The sequence below is a fragment of the Mesoplodon mirus genome, assembly GCF_964341445.2.
Source record: "Mesoplodon mirus genome assembly, chromosome: 12".
Classification (NCBI taxonomy): domain Eukaryota; kingdom Metazoa; phylum Chordata; class Mammalia; order Artiodactyla; family Ziphiidae; genus Mesoplodon; species Mesoplodon mirus.
Genome location: NC_138988.1, coordinates 47,646,284 through 47,667,985, shown reverse-complemented (window position 1 = coordinate 47,667,985; position 21,702 = coordinate 47,646,284). Strand labels below are relative to the sequence as shown.

Here is a 21,702-nt window from a genome sequence, read left to right as displayed (position 1 = left end):
TCCATCCTCCTACATTATTTTTTTGGTTGACACTTCCTACCTGGTCTCATTCTACCTGTGAGGAGGAGTTCCAGGTAGGGAGGGATATTAGGCCCCTTCAAAGACTCCAGTCCACAGACAGAACTGAAAGTGCTACTTAGGTCTCTTTCTCACTTAGGGGTAATATTTAAATTATTAACAATTTACTAGCCTAAATGGATCAAAGCAGATCTGAAGGGTCCTTGATGGGATAGGCATTAACTCTTCAACTGTTGTCTCATATGAGTGATCCGTGAGGGGTTGGTTGGCGGGGGAGCTCCTGTGGGGTTCAGCGTGTGTTTAAATAGTTCAGCCACTATTTACCAGCTGGAACATGGGAACTTTAAAAAATGATAAGAAAAAAATGGTTGGAACCAGAATAGCTATAACCATATGTACAAACTAAAATTTATACTGCTTTGTACCTGCTTCTCCAGCTGATAATGCCACAAAGTCTTTTCCAGTTAGAGCCTAGGAACCAGCCTGCTCTGACTTTCTGATGTGAGTTTTGACCTTCATCCTTGCCTGTTGTTCTTGATGTACTCTTGGCCTCAGTATTTTGAATCATCCCTGCTTCTCTGGGTGGTGCCCATTCTTGGACAGGGACTTTAGTTTTCATTGGAAACTTGTCCTTGAACCTAACTAGCCCTCCTCACTACCCTACCCACAAACCCCTTTCCGTAGCTTCTGGGATCCCAGGTCAGAGCTATGCCATCCCCTGCTCTTCCTCTAGACGGAGATGGAACAGGATATGATGGAAAGCTGTAGTGAAAAGCCGGAAGGATTTGTCCTTGTTGGCTATTCCACTTACCCTACTTCCTAGGGCAACCCAAACCGATCTATGGCAGGCAGTGTGCTAGGAGCTACAGGAATTGTGAGGTGATTAAGAAAATATACAGGCATGGTAATCAGTCACTCTCAAATAACCCTGTTACTTTATTTCTTTTCCTTGGCCACACTGCTCGGCTTGCAGTATCTTAGTTCCGCGAACAAGGATTGAACCCACACCCTCAGCAGTGAAATTGCGGAGTCCTAACCAGTGGACCAGCAGGGAACTCCCTACATTTTTTAACTTAGCATTTGTAAATATTTGATGTGAAGTTATTAGTGAAGTGGCTTATCAATTTTCCACACTGGACCACTGGCTCTTTTCATAGTAGGTACTTGAGTGCCTTATGTCTTCAAAGACAGGGCCCAGATTTGTGGCTAGAAAAAGGGTGAAAATCCCAGCAGGACATTTTACTTTCTGTCACTTGGCCACAGCTGATTCTCAGGCTTACATTCTGATCTATTTTCTCTGGCCACAGTCCTGACCACATTCCCACTCCCCATACCCAAACTTCAAATAGGAGGGAAAAAATTAAGCGGAAGCTTTTCCCCTTCTTTTTAGAGGCAAAAAGCTGATGCATTTTAAATTTGAAAACACACAAATGAACAAAACCCTTCAGCCTGTGGCTTTTGCACACTGCAGGGAATCAGGGTAAAAGGAAGGATCCTGCACTCCCAGGTTGTCAACTTTGGTTATCTGTTGGGATCACCTGGGGAGTTAAAGAAGTAGGAACACCTGGGCCCCACCCACAAAGCTTTGCGCTTAATTGATGTGTAACATAAACGCTTTAAGAGCTCCCCGGGGGATTATACTGTGCAGCAGAATTAAGAGCCGGTGATTTACATTCACAGTTCTTTGCTACTCAAAGCCTGGTACAGGAACACAACATGCTCACACCTGTGAGTTTGTCAGACACAGTCTTTGCCCCCTCGCACACCTCCCAAATTAGAATCTGCAGTTTAACCAGTTAAGCCTGTTTAACCTCAAGTGATTTGCATTCCTATGCACATTAAAGTTGGAGAAGCTCTGTCCAGGGCTCCTGCCAAGCAAACTGGCCCAATGTGGAAGGAGGTAAAGCACTCAGGAAACAGAGCTCCAAGCATAGGCCCCCAACCGGAGGATGGAAGAGATCTCCTTGCTACAGGCTCTGTGTTGTGGCTCTCAGAGAAATCAGGTAGTGGCCGAGGTGGATTGAGCCTCAGGCAGCTGGGCAGGACTTCAAAACAGAGCTGCTCTCTGAGCAGAGCAAACAGAGGAAAGAGACTGCTTCTGCAGCGGTGCAAACGCTGGAGGGGCCGATCTGCTGGATCTGTTTGACCACACCAGTCTGGGTGCTGTCCATGTTAGCTGCGGTCCCGTTGCATAAGCACACCCCAAACACAGAACCTGCTCAAGTTCCTCTGTGATGGAAACACTGTGCTCTCAAACAGACTGTAAAACAAAAAATGTTGCTCACCTTCCCGTTTTAAGTCATTTGCCAATGCAGCTGCTGACCGACAGTGCACCCTAGGAGGAATTCAGGATGAAAACCAGGATGAGGCGCTCTGTGCTTTGGAAAAACAGGCCCCTTAGACAGATGTGTATCTCAGGAAAAATTTTAATGAGTCTGGATTCTTGCATTTTCCCAAACATAGAAAAAGCACTAAAACAATTAACTGAGATATCTGTTCCTTGTGACCTTTCACTGAGATGTATGCTTGACAGCATGTATTCCCTAGACAAAATCATATGTGTACTGGCTTCTCCTCTATCTCTGTGGAGCAGCTCTCTCAGAGCTACTGAGAGGATGTCTTCTGGGCTATAGTCCTCAGTAAAACCCAATCTACCAGCTCTATGTTGTGTGTTTTTCTTTCAGTTGACGAGACAAAACTCAAAACTCTTTCCTGTGTGTGGTTGCAGATGTTCAATCCCTTACCCACTCACCCACTCCTTGGAGACAAGTTACTAAGAACATTATTTCAGAAGGAAAACTGTATAGACGAGCAGTTCCCACTTTCCTTTTTAAGTGTGTTGGATATTTTCCAGTTCTCCCCCATATTCACTCTCAATCCTTCTCAACGCTGTCCTGAGACCTGAGAAGCTGACCTTCTTCCACCAGCTTCCAGTTGTCATGTTGACTTAAAGAAAAACACACAACATAAGAGTTGTGAGTTTACGTTTTGTTCAGGGTCTTGCTGAGGACTAGAGACCAGGAGACAGCCTCTCAGTAGCTCTGATGAACTTCTCTGAAGAGGTGGGGGGGAACCAGTTCATATATGGTTTTTTCCTTTTCTTTTGGCTAGGAAATGCATGTAGCCAAGCATACATCATGGTAAAAGACTACTGCTAATCACAAAGAACAGATATCTCAAGTTAATAATTTCATTGCTTTTCTATGTAGGGGAAGATGCAAGAATCTGGGGTCATTGAAATTCTTCCTGAGATATACATTTAACTATCTAGGGGCCTGTTTATCCAAAGCACAGAGTGCCTTATCCCTTTTTCATCCTGAATTCCTCTCAGGGTGCAGAGTGCAGTGGGTTGCAACTTAACCCTTATATAATTGGGTGATGAGAGATACTCTTTGTTCACAGTTGGGCCAGTGGCAGGCCCTGGCAGGAGATCAAAGGGAGAGTCAGGAAACTTATTCCCCCAGCTCACTGTGCTGGACCATGGGGTTGGGCGTGTCCCTGAACTGAAGGCCACAGCTTCTGTCAGGTTGCCTGCTCCTAGGGGTGGTAATAGTTTCCAAATATCGCTAGCCCTGGGGTTTTGTACCACGTCATGTTGTGTTTTCTTAACAATTACACTTTTTTGTGTGTGTGGTGGGGGGCGCGCCACGAGGCATGTGGGATCTTAGTTCCACGACCAGGGATCAAACCTGCGCCCCCTGCAGTGAAAGCGCAGAGCCTTAATCACTGGACCGCCAGGGAAGTCCCCAATTACACTTTTTATATGTTGCTGCTTGAACCCTCCTCACTTATGCTGTGCCGCTGGTTTCTCTTCCATCGCATCAATAGCTCTCTGGTGCCAGGATCCATTCTCTCTTTCCATCCTTGGTGGCTGGGGCATTGACAAAGAACCTGGGGTGGTTCAGACGACTGGAACAGAGCCTCAGCTCACGGATGAGCATCCCTCCTACTGAAACATCAGTTGGCAACATGCTGAGGCCTGGCACTAGGATGCACGTACCAGAGGGCAACCAGAACAGCTACCTGGCCCCTTGACACAGCAGCTTGCACGTATCCTCCAATGGCAGCAGGTGGTCGTTACGGCATTGGCTCCACACCCTCCAGGTTCTCTGATGCTGTTGATAGAAGACGTTTGCTCCTACAGGGACTGGGCAGTCTCCTGATGTGACTTCAGCCCTTCTTCAAGCAGCCCCTCTCTCCCCAAACCTACTCCTCCAGGATTCCACATATTGGCAAATAGTACCATTGTTCACCCACTAGGTAAGCCTTGTTAGAAGTCACCCATAAGATAAAAGAGCTGGAAGCTGTGGGAAGGTAGAGTTTTGTGTGCCTGTGGGCTGGGAATAAGCAAGTACCCCTGGTTGTGGTGGTGATGGGGGAAGAGACTGTCCTGGAACAGAGCCTCCCTGAGCATCTGGTTCCCCTTGTTGAAAGGGGCCCCAAGGAGTAATGAGTGGTCCCCTTAACAGCTCCTTCTGGCCAGCCTGGTCAGTATTTTGACTCCTGGCTTTGTCACCGGAAAGAGACCCATACCTGCACAGAGGCTAACCTACTTTCTCTTTTTGTTCCCACGCCACAATCTGCTAATCTATGCCACAGCCATGCTTGCTTAATAGAAAGGAAGGCAGAAGGCCACATAAGCAAAACCGAAGAACCGGCCCGAGCCAGAAAGGCCCAAGATGGCAAAAGTCAACTCTCCTGAACCGGTTCTAGTCTGACCACGAGGGCAGCACCTGTGCAGATGAGATAGACGTGTGTGAAAGCTGCCCTTGCTTCATTACCGTGCTAGGATCACTGCCCAAAGTGGAGACTTGCACTTTGCTAGACACAGCGAGTGCTGAGTGCAAGGGAGCCCAGAGGAATGCTCTTGCTCCTGCTGTTTCTGGAAATCTCCACCTCTTCCCCCAAATTCTGATGGCACACCCACCTCTTACCCCTTAAAAGTTGCAGGCTTCCCTCCCTCAAGGGGAAGGGGGCTTCAGAACAGGAGCTCACCCCTCCTCATTCCTTGATCAACAAATAAAGTTTCTGCTCTGCTGAACCTGGTCTCATTCTATTGAGCCAGTAGCACCTAGCAAGGAAAGACCCAGTTGGGGTCCACTCAAGCAGCTGGGGATAAGAAACAGCTTGGATATCATTCTTCTCTGGGGGGAGGGAGCCCTGGAGTGAAGCCCTGCACACACATGGGGAGGGGTGTAGGAAAACAGGACAAGACTGATAGAGATCTGGGGCACGAACAGAAGGCAGGCGTCCAGCGGGTTAGGTTAGGTGGGGAGTGTGGGGGACAAGCCTACGGGCTGGGCTCAGAGGTCGCCCGGAAAGGCACTAGGGCCTGGGAGAAGCCGAGACGTTGGCCCTCCCTGCTTCCTAGAGGGGCCTAGAGGCCCGGAGCGGCATGCGCGTGCGCGATACGGACCAGCGGAGAGCCCGGAAAGGGGGCTGGCGTGGGGCGGGTTGTGCAGTCCGGGGACGGAGAGTCTCGCAACCGCGGGCGTCGGTGAGCGGGGCAACAGGGGGCGTCGGGGGCTGCCGTGCGGGCGCGGGGTTCCCGGGGGGAGGCGGGGGAGGCTTGGCCTGGAAGCTGCCCCCGGGCGGGGGTCTGGCCAGGGAGCCCGCCCCGCCCCGCTGAGGGCGTATCTGCCTGCGCTTCGCTGCCCGGGGCGCGAATTTGGAGTAATGGTTTCTGTGTTTTATCACTTCTCCCAATTATGCAAACAAAGCGTATTCATTACAGGTAATTAGATGACGCGGGTGAGCGTAAGAAAAGTAAAAGTAACTGCAGTCCGTTAATGTTTTTGTCTGGAGGCTTCCTGACCTTTTAAAATTTGTGCATGATTATGCAAACTCTTATACGTATATGTAAATTTTAAACTACGAAACAGGATCCTACTATTGCTTAAAAATTTTCTAGTATTGTAATAAAACAGTATTGTGATAATATATGCATAACATTTACCATATGCTACATAAAAATTTACCATTTTAACCATTTAAAGTGTATAATTCAGTAGCATTAAGTACATTCATACTGTTGCTTCTTGAAAATTATATCTTCAACTTCCGGAATGCATTTGTTCCTTTATTGGTTAAAATTGATGCCAGCATTATGACACCACTGAGATATATATTTGCAAGTATAGTTAAAATAAAACATTTTGTTTGCAGTTTATTTCGTATAATACACATTACATGAAGCTGTAAATGCTGAGCAAGTGACGTTTGTGCAGAAAAATAGCAAATTCTTTATTAGGGTGATTATTTCTGTTTTCAAAATAAAAGAGTAGTGTCTATAAAATGCAGTTTTTAAATACAAGTAACAGCACTAACCTAAAACCACTCTACTGTCGTCTGACATATAGGCTTAAGAAATAAGAAAATAGTCTCCTTCCTAAGTTAAAAGTGGTGGCAAGGAAAAGAACACCATCCTCTTTCAAACTGTTTGCGGGTCTGTCACCAACCAGGGTTCTTGGCCTCCTTAATCAATAGAAATTGAGAAGAGGCCTGACAAGAAATTCAGGCAAGGCAGCAGGAGGGAGCGAAAACAAGTAACAGGTTCCCTTGCTTGCTCCCTGAAGCGGCGGCGGGGGGCGGGGGGTCTTACTTGGGGTGAGGGTAGAGGTAGGTCTGGGGGTCCCAAATGAGGGGTGGCTTCGGTGGTCTACCCACCCTTGGTGGTGCTGTGTGCAGGGTACATGGGCTATACTCTGCTTTTGCTCCCAGCTCCTCAGAAGTGGCAGTTGGGTTTTTGGTCTTTTTGTATCTTGTTCATAATTTGCCCCAGCTGCGCCTGGAAGCAGTGATTTTTAGCCCCTTATAGTTTCTTTGTGTTTTGTTGGTGGAGGAGATGTTTGTCCAGGTGCAGGCACTGCAGCGAAGGGTCCCAGGTCCCAGCCTATCTCACTTGCAAACTGAAAACTCCTTAATGTTAGGTCGCTTATTTTGCAAGGAAGTAATTTGCTTAGGGATTTCAGGGAGTTTCCATTTGTTATACTCATGTGTATATGTGTGCATTTTCAGGGACTAACAAATGAGGCTGCTCTTGCATGTTGTTCTCAATGCTGAAGAAAGGCAGACAAATTTTGGTTTAAAAATAAACCAAAAAGATGGGATTGTTTTGAAGATAAACCTCTATATGTACTTATAAGGAAGGGAAACTGACAAAAACATGAAAAATAGTAGCTATGCCAAGGTTAAGTTTTCTGTGGCTCTGGTATCCAGGAAGTATTAGTGCATGAGCATTCTATGCTGTCATTCTCCAGAGAAAAAATACAGAAAATGTAGTAAAATATAAGTCATTTTACTTTGCAATCTTCAGTATTTTTAATATCAGAAACTGTCTGAAAGAGGTCCCTCAGGTGAGTTGTCATGTGCTCTAGACTGAATTTTTGAGCTTATACTTTTTCTGCCCTGATTTTAGGCCTCTTATCCTCTTTCCTTGTTTTATTATATTACATAAGACCTGTTGCTGTCTTTATTTCATTGTCTGCTCATAAGCTACTCAAGGCCGTGCTTTTTGTCTGCTTTATTCACTGCAGAGACCTTAGTGCCTAGGACATAGTAGGTGCTCAGTAAATATTTGTTAAATTAATGAAAGAAAGAATACAAATTGGAGATGATAAGCATTGACAGTATTCAGTGCCCTTATTGCCAAGTTAATCCATAATATCTAGACATTAATATTTCTAGATAGAAACAAACACAGTAACAACTCAGACTTCTTCAGTTTAAAAACCTTTTTATTTTGGGACTTCCCTGGTGGTCCAGTGATTAAGACTCAGTGTTCCAATGCGGGGGGCACGGGTTCAATCCCTGGACAGGGAACTAAGATCCCACATGCTGCATGGTGCGGCCAAAAAAAAAAAAAAACTTTTTATTTTGACTAATTGTAGACTCACAGAGGGTGTCTGAACTTTACAGAGTTCCCTTATATCTTTACCTGTTTTACCTAAAGGTCGTATCTTGCATAGCCATAGTATAGTCATCAAACTTAAGAAGTTTACAGGGGTCCAATACTGTTAATTAAAGTGCTGATTTATTTAGGGTTCATCACTGTCTCACTAATGTTCTTTTTCTGTTCCAGGATCCAATCTAGAATCCCTCATTCCATTTAATTGTCATGTCTTCTTGTTCTCCTTCAGTCTGTGACAGTTCCTCAGTTTTACTTGTTTTTCACGATCTTGACACTTTTGAAGTATTTTATATTTGTAATTTTAGAATGACCCTCGCGATTTGGTTGTCAGATGTTCTCGTGCTTAGATTGAGGATGATGTCAATATGTCTTCTTACTAGTGATACTACTTTTTTTTTTTTTTTTTTTTTCGCGGTATGCGGGCCTCTCACTGTTGTGGCCTCTCCCGTTGCGGAGCACAGGCTCCGGACGCGCAGGCCCAGCGGCCATGGCTCACGGGCCCAGCCGCTCCGCGGCACATGGGATCCTCCCAGACCGGGGCACGAACCCGTATCCCCTGCATTGGCAGGCGGACTCTCAACCACTGCGCCACCAGGGAGGCCCGTGATACTACTTTTGATCCAGTATTTCTGCCAAGTTTCATCACTGTAAAGTTGCTGTCTTTCCTTTGTAATTAGTAATTATTTTGAGGAAGACATTTTGAGACTCTGCATAGAAATATCCTTTCTCCTCAACTTTCAGCCACTAATTAGTATTTCTTGGTGGATCTTGTCTGTAGCAGTTATTATTGTGATGTTCTTCTAGGTGCCTTTCATTTCTATTTTTTCTTCTACATTTATTAACTGGAATTCTTTGTGAGGAAGAGTTGTGCCTTTTCTCCCTTTTGTTTATTTACTTAATTATATCAGTTACATCAGTGTGTGATCAGTGTTTATTTTGGGGGTTTATTGCATGTATTGTTATTTATTTTGTGGCTTAAGTTATTCTGAGTTTGGCCATTGGGAGCTCTTTCAAGTTGGCTTCTGTTTCCCTTTACATGCTTCCATCCTGTTGTGTGTCTTTCTCTGATTTTCAGGCACCACAGTTACTCATCTTGTATTTTTACCTCCCCCAGCCCTGGAGTCAACCATTTCTGCAAGGATTTCTGGTTTCATTCATTGTAGAGTGGTACTTAGACACCAAATTTTGGGCACTAGGTTGAGCTTATTTTTTAATTGGCAAATTAGTATAAATATTATTTTAACATTTTAAATGTGTACTAGAATTAACCTTTCTTTAAACATTTTTTTTTAAATTGAAGTATAGTTGATTTACAATGTTGCACCAATCTCTGCTGTACAGCAGAGTGACTCAGTTAAACACATATAGACTTCTCTTTTAAAATACTCTTTTCCATTATGGTTCATCACAGGATATTGAATATATTTCCCTCTGCTCTACAGTGGGATCTTGTTGTTTATCCATCCTATATATAATCATTTACATCTGCTAATCCCAAACTCCCAGTCCTTCCCTCCCCCAGCCCCCTCCCCCTTGGCAACCACAAGCCTGTTCTCTATGTCTGTGGGTCTGTTTCTATTTTGTAAATAGGTTCATTTGTGCCATATATTAGATTCCACATATAAGTGATATCATATGATATTTGTTTCTCTTTCTGACTTACTTGACTTAGTATGATAATCTCTAGTTGCATCCATGTTGTTGCAAATGGCATTATTTCGTAGAAGCAATCTTTAGTGGCAATTGCCTTAGAAACTTATTTACTTACTATCAGCGTATAAAGTAAACCTTATGTACACTCTCACTGGGCAGGAAAAGCATGAGAACAAGAGACTACTTAATGAGGATTTTAAAAAGAAATCAAAATTACATTGCATATAAGCTGATAAAAGAAAATGACAGAAAGAAGAAAATGTCCCTGAAAAATGCCCACATGATTGCTTGGGATTTCCCCTGTTCTTTTTTCTTTTTTTTTTTTTTTTAAATGGTCTTACTCTTTTTATTTATTTATTTATTTATTCATTTATTTATGGCTGTGTTGGCTCTTCGTTTCTGCGCGAGGGCTTCCCCTAGTTGTGGCAAGCGGGGGCCACTCCCCATCGCGGTGCACGGGTCTCTCGTTGCGGAGCACAGGCTCCAGACGCGCAGGCTCAGTATTTGTGGCTCACGGGGCCAGCTGCTCCGCTGGCATGTGGGATCTTCCCAGACCAGGGCCCGAACCCCCGTCCCCTGCATTGGCAGGCAGACTCTCAACCACTACGCCACCAGGGAAGCCCCTCCCCTGTTCTTTTGAAAGCCATTTTCATTTGGGAATGAAACTGGGCGGAGAGATGAAGCTCTATGGGAGAAGAGGCCTGCTCCATCTCAGGTTGCCCCCCAGGCCTGAGGGCTCCCATTGTGGTATAATCTTAACAAGTTGATGAATGAAGCTTTTCTTCTGTCCTCAGAAGCTAGTTGGGACCTGGAAGGAACCCTGAGGCATTAGGATACCTGAATTTAATTGGGCAGTTTCAGCTCACTGGCCCCATCTCTTTACTATGCTGTGGGGCTTTCATTCAGACTTCGAAAGGCCCAAGAGGTCATTAACTTTTTTTTTTTAAAGGAATGGTTTTCTTTTAAAAATTTTTTTTGGCTGTGTTGGGTCTTAGTTGTGACATGTGGGATCTTTGTCTCAGCATGTAGGAATTGTGCTGCACTGGCTTCTCTCTAGTTGTGGTGCTCGGGCTCCATGGCGCGTGGGCTCTCTAGTTGTGGCGTGCAGGCTTAGTTGCCCCACGGCATGTGAGGTCTTAGTTCCTTGACCAGGGATTGAACCATCGTCCCCTGCATTGGAAGGCGGATTCTTTAACACTGGACCACCGGGGAAGTCCCAGGAAGTACTACCTTTTATCCATGTTCATAGTTGCAGGGGCTGGGCTCAGAGGGCTGGAATCTTTTGCCATATACACAGGCAGTTGCCCTCATTTTTCTGTTGGTCCGTCTTTTCATCACCTCTTTACAAATATTTCACTGACCTCTTTGGACATTTCTGCAGCAGCTGCTTCAGAACAGGTCGGCTTGGAGGCTTATGTTTGGTGCTGACTTCCCTGTGGGTCTCAATTTCCTGAGATAGGTCAGTGCCATTTACATTTCCCGCTGGGTGCGTTTCTTCAAAATATTTCTCTCTGGTCTCCAGTTGATTGTGTTGCGTCTCACTCCCGGATTTCTCTGCACCTGAGTGTCTTTCTCTTCCCCAGTCTGTTCTGCAAGTTTGGCTGGGAAAGTCTCTCACCTCTTTCTCTGACTCAGCTCCCTCCTGAGCAGCTCCCATTGGTGCTGCTGCGGCTCAGCAAGGCTGGAGCCTGCCCCTGCCGCTCCGGAAGCACCTTTCCTCTTCAGCCTCCTCTTGTTGTTGTGTCTTCAAGTCTCTTTTTATAGGCCTGCAGTTATGTGCCTTATCACTTCTCAGTTTTCCTTTGCTTTTGTTTTCTCTGTGTATTTATTTTCCTTACCCCACCCCCTTCTTTCACAGCAAAGTTTCATTTCTCTGCCAGAACTTCAGCAGCTTCCAAAGTAGTTCTTCAACTGATTCTCCATCCCCTTGTAGCAGCACTGCGGTTTCTTTTATCCGAGTGGTGACAGGCTTTCTGGTGTGAGCCTTCTTCCCATCTCAGTTTACGGTTGTCTCTTTTTTTTTTTTTTCTATTCTTTTTGCGGTATGCGGGCCTCTCACTGCTGTGGCCTCTCCCGTTGCGGAGCACAGGCTCCGGATGCGCAGGCCCAGCGGCCATGGCTCACGGGCCCAGCCGCTCCGCGGCATATGGGATCCTCCCAGACCGGGGCACGAACCCGTATCCCCTGCATCGGCAGGCGGACCCTCAACCACTGCGCCACCAGGGAGGCCCCGGTTGTCTCTCTTTTGTCAGTCCTAGCAGTGCTCGCTGAGTCCAGGAGACATTGCCTAGGTATTGGTTTGTAGCAAATATAGGAGATGATGGACTCTGTTTTAATCGTGGATGAAGGTAGTGATTTTTTTAAAATTTGCTTAACCATGGTGGGAGACAGAGGGTTCCATGCTCTCAGGGAAAGCTAGCCGTCATCTGTGATTTGGTACACAGAGCAGCAGTGGGGCCAGTTTGCAACAGGTGCCAAGGCCTGCTGTCAATATAATTTTCATATATAGTCTGAGGTGCGGGTCTAACTTCATTCTTTTGTATGAGTACATCCAGTTGTCCCAGCACCATTTGTTGAAGAGTCTCTTTCCCCTTTAAGTGGTCTTGGGACTTCCGTCAAAAATAAGTTGACTGTAGATGTATCGGTTTATTTCTGGACTCTTAATTTATTTCACTGGTATATGTCTATCCTTATGCCAGTATCACACTGTCTTGATGAGTGCTGCTTTGTCAAATGTTTTGAAATTGTGAAGTGTGAATCCTTCAACTTTTTTTTTTTTTTTTTGGCTGTGCCGTGCAGCTTGTGGGATCTTATTTCCCTGACCAGGGATTGAACCCAGGCGATGGCAGTGAAAGTGCCAAGTCCTAACCACTGGACCGCCAGGGAATTCCCTCAGCTTATTTTTATTTTTCAAGTTTCTTTTGCCTTGTACTGGAACTCTTGAATTTTCAGTGAATTTTTTTATTATCAGCTTGTCAATTTCTGCAAAGGAACCAGCTGGGTTTCTGAAAGGGATTGTGTTGAATCTGAATATCAATTTGGGGAATATCTGTTAGATGTGGGTTTAAAGAAAAGAGAATGTAAATTAAAGGTTTTGACTGATGTCTGGAATCATTAACAAAACGTGGGAAGATAGGAAATGAAGATAGTAAGAAGATGCGTTTTTGACACTGAGTTTATGCTGCTATGGAACACCAGATGAAATGTTCAGTAGGCAATTAGAGCTTGTGTTAGATGTGGAGGAGAGAGCAAGGAACTGTGAGAGCAGCATTAGAGAGTGAGATTTCTGAGAGATGGAAAGGAGAACCTCTGAGACCTGAACACCTACAGTGTCCGTGATGAGAGGGCAAGTGAAGGAAGAGAAGCCAGGGAATGAGGGGCAGAGAGGTGAGGGGGAGGCCAGGCAGGCTGCTGCTGGGGAAGTCATGGGAGAGAAGGTGGTCAGAAGTGTAGCTTCCTTCCGAGAGTGGGAGAGAGAGGGCTGGAAGGAACCGCCAGTTCGGTTTGAACAGGGACCTTCTTGCCTCCAGGAAAAGTTCACAGCTCACAAAGGCTAATGCCTTTATGGAACAGGGATGAGGGTCTGTGTGTGTGGAGCCACCTGGGTTCTCCTGAATCCACTTGCTGGGATACAGACCTCATTGGAGCCAAGAGCAGGGCTGGTCCCACTCAGAGCTTTCTTTCCTCCCTCAGCTCAGCATGCTTCCCCGGTGCCTGCCCTTCCCCAAGCGGGGAACGTAGGAGACCAAGCAGCGGCAACTGTGCTCCGGATGGTCAGGCCCCAGGTGAGCTTCCTGAGTTCCAAGTCTGTGGCCCAGGAATAGCTAGAGCTCATCTCCAGGCCTCTGGCCTGTTCTGAGTCTGCTCCTGTGGCTTCCCTGCCTAACTGCTTCCCCTGGAGCTGCTCCCGTCCACTGAGTTCATTGACTGTATCTTGCCCTGGACTTCTCCTCTTATTAATGTGTCCTTTCAGCTTCCCACCCTCCCCCCACCCCTTTTGCCACCAGGGCCCCGACCGTGTGCTCTCAGTGCCTCTAATGACTCTGCCCCTCAGACTGGGAATGTCCCTGAGCAGTAGAAACTTGTCATTCCATGAGGCTGCAGTGTCCGAGTTCCTGTCTGTGGACTATACTCAGCAAAAGTGGAAAGGCCTGGCACTCAGCCAGAGAGCCCTGTACCGGAACATCGTGCTGGAAAATTGCTGCAGCCTGGCCTCACTGGGTAATGACTCTGTTCCCCGGTACTTAGAGTCTGTCTTCTTTACACTTTCTTTGGTATATTCATTTTCTTTTTAAACTTTTTATTATGAAAATATAAAAAGACAAAGGGAGAGAATAGTATAATGAACCCCTCTCCATCATCACCCACTTTAATAGTTATTAACATTCTCCTTATTATTCACTGAGCTGGGCCAGTTTATTAGAGTTTGTAGTTGGAGGGAGTAGAGTGCCATTCAGTTAGTTATTGAACGTGATGAGCTAAGTTACTTACAGTAAGTGAGCAGTTGTTGTAAGCAATGAGCTAAGTTACTTACAGTAAGACTAAAGGAATGGACGCCCTGAACAGACTGACCAGCTATAGACCAGACTTCAGGAAACGAAGTCTTCTGGGGACCTGGGGACCTGGGAACCTCAACAGTGGAAGTGAAAGGATTTTTACACCAGTGTCGTAAGACAGCTGTGCCCTGCGTATCCGTTTTCTCCTCCCACTGATACCCATTCTCTTTACTCTGAATCTTTTTTCCCCCTCCAAGCTCCTTCTTAAGTAGACTTTGTGTTTCCTCCTATGTTCTGCTTGCTGTGGCTCCTGATGGTTGCCTTCTCTCCATGCATCGTTTCAGCTTGAGCTCTTACTTGTAATTTCCTTAGTTTTTCCTACCTTCCATTCAGAATTTATGTAGAAAGGGACTCCAAGGGTGGTTCAGCTATTAAATATCATCTTTGTTTGAGCAGAGCTTTGGCCCAGGCCATGCAGAGGCGGATGACCAATCTACAGATAAGCTACACTGGGGTCTAGTGCTTGGCCCTGTTCCAGTCACCTGTTGTCCATCATGGGATGAGCTGGGTTGCTTGGCACAAAGCATGGTTGCCTCAGCTTCCCCTTCAGAAAGACTGGGGCAGGGCTGCTTCCTGGAAGGGGCTGTTGTCAGGGCAGGTTCTGGGGTTGACCGGTCTAGGACAGTAGCCTACTCTGGAGAGGGTGAGCTTAGAAGCAAGGAACCAAATATCTTTAACTTTCCGTATGCTAAGGTAGTATGATGGCTTGCGGCCTTGGTTAAGATGTGATTGAAAGGAACCAATATTTCTGTGTTTAGCTATGACCGTGATTGCTCTGCCTTCTCCCAACTTTTGTATTCAAAAATTCTAGAATTCAAAAGCAGATGCTCTGCTGGTCAGTCTCATTATGACTCCAGATTATCAAGATACAAAACATGTATTTTGATTTACGTTTCAAATTATAAAAATTAATTTTTATAGGAGTGCCTACTGGCACCTACCAGTCCAGTGCTCCAGGGACTAGGGGATACCTAATTTTACAGCTTTGCTTTCCCTTTCAATACTTTTCCCCAGTATTTCTCTACCCATGGCTTCTCCAAATCTTGTCACTGTCCTGTTATACCAGAATCACTTCTTTATGTACACTTTTTCCTAATCACATCCTCATAATATAAATTTCCCTTCTACTCTCAGGTTTGCCCACATTGTTTCTCATATTTGTTTTGAGGTATTTGCCACCACTCTCTCTCCCCAACATCTTTGCTGAGAAATGTGGAACCATACAATGTCATGGTTGGAAAGGACCTTAGGGTTCCTCATTTTACTAAGGAGACATCGCATCTAAGTGACTTCTGGAAGATCACACCATGCTTTACAGTCTGGTCTCTTGCCTTTCAACTGGCCTATTCACCTGGCTGAGCTGGCTCAGCATCCCTCTGTCCTGAGGGCTGTTCTTCCGCCCGCCTCCACTGACCAGCTTCCCTTCTTTGTTTTTCTGTCCATGAAGAAAAATTTGAGCCATTTCCTATTTTCTCTCCTGTTCTTAATTTGTCTCCTCATTCCTTACCTGTAATGTGAAGTTTTTTCAAGTACATAGACTCCTGATGATTCTCTTTCTTCAGTAGGACAAGAAATGAGTGAAAGTTGTTTTCTTCTTTCTTTTGGCAGCAGGTGAGAACAGGATGGAGAGTTCAGAGTTGCCTCCAAAGCAGGAAATTTCTAAAGTTTTGAAGTCATCTAATAGGACCTCAGTAGTACTCTGTGGAATGATTCCCAGAGGACCAGAATCTGGAGATGCCTGTGAAGAGGCTTTAGAGAAGCTAGAAGTTCAACCCTCAGGTGAACAAGGGACCAGACTGGAAAGCGATTTCTTGGAAATAACACAGGAAGATAAAAATAAATGCACAAAAGATGGGTGTGATGAGTATAAGGAACTTGGGGGACATTCAGACCTGTCTTCCAGTCCTGCAGAACATCAGGGAGTTCTGAAGGGGCAGAAATTCTATCGATGTGATGAATGTGGCAAAGCTTTTAATTGGAGTTCTCACCTCATTGGGCATCAGAGAATCCACACTGGGGAGAAACCCTATGAGTGCAATGAGTGTGGCAAGACCTTCAGGCAGACCTCTCAGCTCATAGTCCATCTCAGAATCCACACAGGGGAAAAGCCCTATGAATGCAGTGACTGTGGAAAGACCTATCGCCATAGCTCCCATCTCATTCAACACCAGAGACTCCATACTGGGGAGAAACCGTATAAATGTATTGAATGTGGAAAAGCTTTCAATGAGAGTTCCAAACTCTTTGACCATCAGAGAACCCATACTGGGGAGAAACCATATGGATGCAATGAATGTGGAGCAGTCTTTAGTCGGAGTAAAAGCCTTGTCCGCCATCAGGTACTTCACACTGGTGAGAAACCTTACAAGTGTAATGAGTGTGGGAGAGCTTTCTGTTCTAACAGAAATCTTATTGACCATCAGAGAATCCACACTGGGGAGAAGCCTTATGAGTGTAATGAATGTGGCAAGGCCTTCAGTCGAAGTAAATGTCTTATTCGACATCAGAGCCTCCACACTGGGGAAAAACCATTCAAATGCAGTGAGTGTGGGAAAGCTTTTAATCAGATCTCTCAACTTGCTGACCATGAGCGAATTCATACTGGAGAAAAACCCTTTGAATGTAATGAGTGTGGTAAGGCATTCAGTCTGAGTAAATGTCTCATTAGACATCAGAGACTTCACACGGGTGAAAAGCCCTATAAATGCAATGAGTGTGGAAAATCCTTCAATCAAAACTCATACCTCATTATTCATCAGAGAATTCACACTGGTGAGAAACCTTATGAATGTAATGAATGTGGGAAGGTCTTCAGTCATAATTCTAGCCTTATGGTACATCAGAGAACCCATACTGGGGAGAAACCATATAAATGCAAAGATTGTGAGAAAGCCTTTCGTGACAGCTCACAACTCACTGTGCACCAAAGAGTTCACACTGGAGAGAAACCCTATGAATGTATTGAGTGTGGGAAAGCCTTCAGTCAGCGTTCTACTTTCAATCACCACCAGCGAACTCACACTGGAGAAAAGCACTCAGGTCTGGCTCGGTCTGTTTCTTAAGGCATGATTCTCTAAGACAGCAAGGAACTCTGAGTTAAGGTTTCTATATAAGTATGCTCACCCTGGTCTCCTCTTGGAACCACTAATCCAAGTGGATCATTCCCTAAATGCTCTCTGGTGGTCAGGAAGGTGGGAGAGTGGGAGTAACAGTACCATCCTTCCCCACTAAGGATTACACATTTCATGTGCTTGTAGGTTTCCTTTTTCTTTCACCTTTTTTTTTTTTTTTTTTTTTTTTTTGGCCATGCCATGTGGCTTGCAGGGGAGCTTTCCCGACCAGGGATCAACCCATGCCCTGAGCAGTGAAAGCAAGGAGTCCTAACCAGTGGGCCACCAGGGAATTCCCTTCTTTCACTTTTAAAAAAAATTAAACTCTATCTTGTTTCTTAATTATTTGTCCCATAATTATATTCTTAAGGAAAGAGATATTTCCTTATTCTATTCCATCTCCTCCATTTTACCATTTATATAAAGTCATTCTCCAAGACTCTGAGTCATTCTTTCTACCTCTTGAATGTGGCCCTTTTAAAACTACTTTAATCTAGACTCTCATCACTTGTGTTCTCTACCTAGAAAAGCTTTTCTTCCTGTTGGCCAATCTGTGTCCCTTGAACCTTTAAGATCTAGGTCATCTCTGAAGGACTTTCTTCTTCAAATGCTCCTTTTTTCCTCCTAACCTGTTGATTGACCTCAGTGTTTTGAATTAACCTGTGCTATAATTTGCAATTGTTATATAATTGCCTTGTCAATTCTCAACCTAATGCCCCTTTGTGTCCTTTTATACTAACTTCATGTTGCCTTTGAGGTTGGGTATAGTATCTATTTCTTTTAGCATATAGATAATACTTTGCATATTCTAGTTGTTAAATAGCTTTTAAAAACTCACCTCTCCAACTGAACCATGCTTAAAGTGGGCATGAACTCCCCTTTCACCACCAGACCTAAAATTTCTAAAGATGGGTATCATAGTATATCACATACAAAGGCCTCATTCATATCTTCTCCTTGTGTCCTTTAGAGTCTTACTACTGTTACCTCAGCCTCGGAGAGTTAATGGATTTGTGTTTGAGTGTGTGCATGTGTGTGTTTGTATGTATGTATCTAGGTATTTGAGGCAGCTGTCATGTTCCAGTGATAATGTACTTTGTCATGAACATGGACTCCGGTTCTGTACTAGCTTTCTCCACTCTGCTGTCTAAGTAAACAAGAACAGCATCAAAGTTTACTGCAAAGAAGACTCAACTTCCATGGAAATTTCAACTCCTAGCATTCTTGGATGATTGGAATGAACAGTAATGAAGTTTGTGACAAGATAATAGAGTCATACCATTCTGATTTCCTTACCAACTAGTTCTAGATGCCTGCAACTGTCATCTGATTTTTAGGTGAGAGGTGTATGCTTAATTATTGTGATTATCTTCTGGGCCAACTTTCATACCTCAAAGGCATAAGAACATCTTTTCAGGGGATTTCCTCTTCTGCTGTCATGTATCAGACACAAGTTTTTCTTTCCATCCTTGTAGTAGGGCCTCAATGCTAGGGGAACTTTGCCCCTGGTAGCTACCCCCTTCCTCTTAGCAGTATGACAGGATCAGCAGTGTGGCAGAGGAGGAGGTGGTTAGAGGGGCAATGTCAGGCACATAACCTAGAGGAGAGAGATTTTTGTGAGCTGTGATTTATGTCTCTGAGACAGTGGAGAAGAAGGGGAAGAGAGTTGAGGCTCAAGAAAATAAGAATTAGATATGATTCTGGGTGAGGCATCTCAGAAAAGGTTAGAGTGTTTATTAGGAGCCTAAAAAATTACCGAACCGAGGACAGAACTGGAAATTTGCCATTTGTGAGTATTTTAAATTTCTGTTATAGCTATATTTTTGGTGTTTATTTTCATTTTTTTTAAACCGATAGGACTTTCTTTTTTAAAGTGTTTTACTTTGGAAGCTCCCAGATTCCAGGGGAGAGCCTAACCCTATATGAACACACGGGTCCAGCCCTCTACTCTGATTTCAACATGACTGGTTATGTCTTTAGTAGAGAACCCTCTGTCGAGTATTGTAATTTTTTATCTTCTGGTTCTGCTCATACCGTACCACACTAAGTCTCTGGAGGGAGGGATCCAGCACTGTTCATAACCCTGTTAGCTGACCACCACCCGTCCGAGTTAGGTGCTAAGTAGCAGTGAATGTCCTCACTTGCTAGAAAAGCACTCAGGCTCTTGGTTGGAGGAAAAGGGGCTATGTTTGAAAGCCACACCTCAATTTCTACTGGTTATTGCTAGTATTTTAATAATTAGTGATTTAAAAAAAATTTACTTGGATCCAGTTACCTTGCTAGATTAGTTTTTTTTTTTTTTTTTTTTGTGGTACGCGGGCCTCTCACTGTTGTGGCCTCTCCTGTTGCGGAGCACAGGCTCCGGACGCGCAGGCTCAGCGGCCACGGCTCACGGGCCCAGCTGCTCCGCGGCATGTGGGATCTTCCTGGACCGGGGCATGAACCTGTGTCCCCTGCATCAGCAAGCGGACTCTCAACCACTGCGCCACCAGGGAAGCCTTTAGATTAGTTTTTGTTTGAAGAGTTTTTCAGTTTCATTTCCTTGCTTTTCTAGGTATACAATAAATAACGATTAGTGTTCTCTTAATTCTAATCTGTATGCCACTTAACGTCGTGCATGAGCACAAATATTTTAAAAATGTTGAATAGTGAATAACAGGCATTCAGTGTCTTGTTCCTAACTTTCAGGAGAAAGGTTTTTTTAGGATTTCACAGTTTTATATGGCATTCACTCTCATTGTTTCTGATAAATATTCTACTCTGGGAAGTTTTCTTCTATTCCTGTTTTTAGAAGAAGCAATATGTTATAGTGGTAAAGAGCACAGATTTTGTGCCTGGAAGCCTAGGTTCAAATCCTGCCTCCACCACTTTCTTGAGGTGTGTGATCCTGGGCAAGTTGCTTTGCTTCCTTTTGTCTTCCATGTGTAAAATGGAGCTACCTCATAGGGCCTTGAGGATAAAATCAGTTCTTAAGTGTAACACACTTGAAACAATACTTGGCATGTAGTATACCCTATAGCAAATTATTATTATACTTAAGTTTTTATTAGGAATGGATGCTAAGTTCTGTCAGACTTTTTAAAATCTGTTGGTGTTATGTTATGGTTTTATCATTCTTTTCAGAATCGATTTTGCTGGCAAGTTTCCAAATGAAATTTCCTTGTGTTCCTGGAATAAAATCCATTTTTTGTGGTGATTTTATTTTATTTTTTAAATACAGAACTAGATTCAATTTGCTTTGCAAAAGGAATTTGGAAGTTTTGTTTTTTTCTCTTTTATTACCTGGAAGAGTTTGCATAATGAGGGGATTATTCTTTGAAGCATAAAAATAACTGGGCCTGATCCCTTTTTGGGAGGAAGGGGATTGGGAGGGACATATCTTTAGCAGCTGTCTTAGTTTGGGTTGCTATAACAAAATACCATAGACTGGGTGGCTTAAACAACAGACATTTATTCCTTACAGTTCTGGAGGCTGGGAAGTCCAAGATCAAGTTGCCAACATGGTCAGGTTCTGGTAAAGATCCTTTGAGTCTTGGCTGCCGTCACCTTCTTGCTATAGCCTCACATTGTAAAGAAAGAGAGCAGCTCTCTGTCTCTTCCTCTTCTAATAGGGACATTACTTCCATCATGAATGCCCTACCCACGTAAACTAATCTAACCCCAGTTACTTCCCAAAGGCCCAACTCTACATACCATCACCCTGGGGATTAGGGCTTTAATATATGAATTTCAAGGAGGCAAACATTTGGTCCATAAGTTCTGAGTCCGGCTTCCCCAGATTCATGTCCTCCTCATTTGCAGAATAAGTTAATTCCATCCCAACAGCCCCAAAGTCTTAATTCAGCATTAACTCTGAAGTCCACAAAGTCTTATCTAAATCAGATATGGGTGAGATTTGAGCTATGATTCCTCCTGAGGCAGAGTTCCTCTCCAGCTGTGAACCTGTGAAACCAGACAGGTTATGTGCTTCCAAAATACAGTGCTGGGACAGTTAAAGGATCAACATTGTATGTTGAAAAAACCTGCAGTTCTTCTCTACTGTGTCACCTTCACTACTCACAACGTTTCAGTTCTTACACTTGAGGTCACCAGATGTGTGGGTGTCTTCCCCCACACTAATTCTCTGCAACACCAGCTGGGTGTCCTCCTATTTAACTCAATTCTGGCACTACGTGGAAATAGATCGCACAGCTTAAGGGCTTAGTCTCATAAAACTCACACATACCTCATCCCCCCACCCCACCCCCACCAACTTTAGATACTAGTTCCAAGCCCAAGTTATCACCTGTGTTACTGACCAACCAGCTATAGATCAGAGGTTCCAACAACCCCCTCTTTGGGTTTTGCTAGAGTGGCTCACAGAACTCAGGAAAACAGTTTACTTACATTTACCAGTTTATTATAAAGGTATATGATAAAGGATACATATGAATAACCAGATGAAGAGATACATAGG

At 44.4% G+C, this 21,702-nt stretch overlaps 1 protein-coding gene across 1 annotated transcript; it reads left to right on the top strand.

The window, feature by feature from the left end:
* The first annotated feature begins 5,451 nt into the window (after window positions 1-5,451).
* LOC309813355 (uncharacterized protein) lies at window positions 5,452-20,412 on the top strand. The gene is made up of 2 exons (XM_082638173.1): window positions 5,452-5,515; window positions 15,748-20,412. Exon 2 carries the CDS (start codon window positions 15,759-15,761, stop codon window positions 17,196-17,198), a length of 1,440 nt encoding a protein of 479 aa, XP_082494299.1. The 5' UTR covers window positions 5,452-5,515; window positions 15,748-15,758; the 3' UTR covers window positions 17,199-20,412.
* Window positions 20,413-21,702: the final 1,290 nt, after the last annotated feature.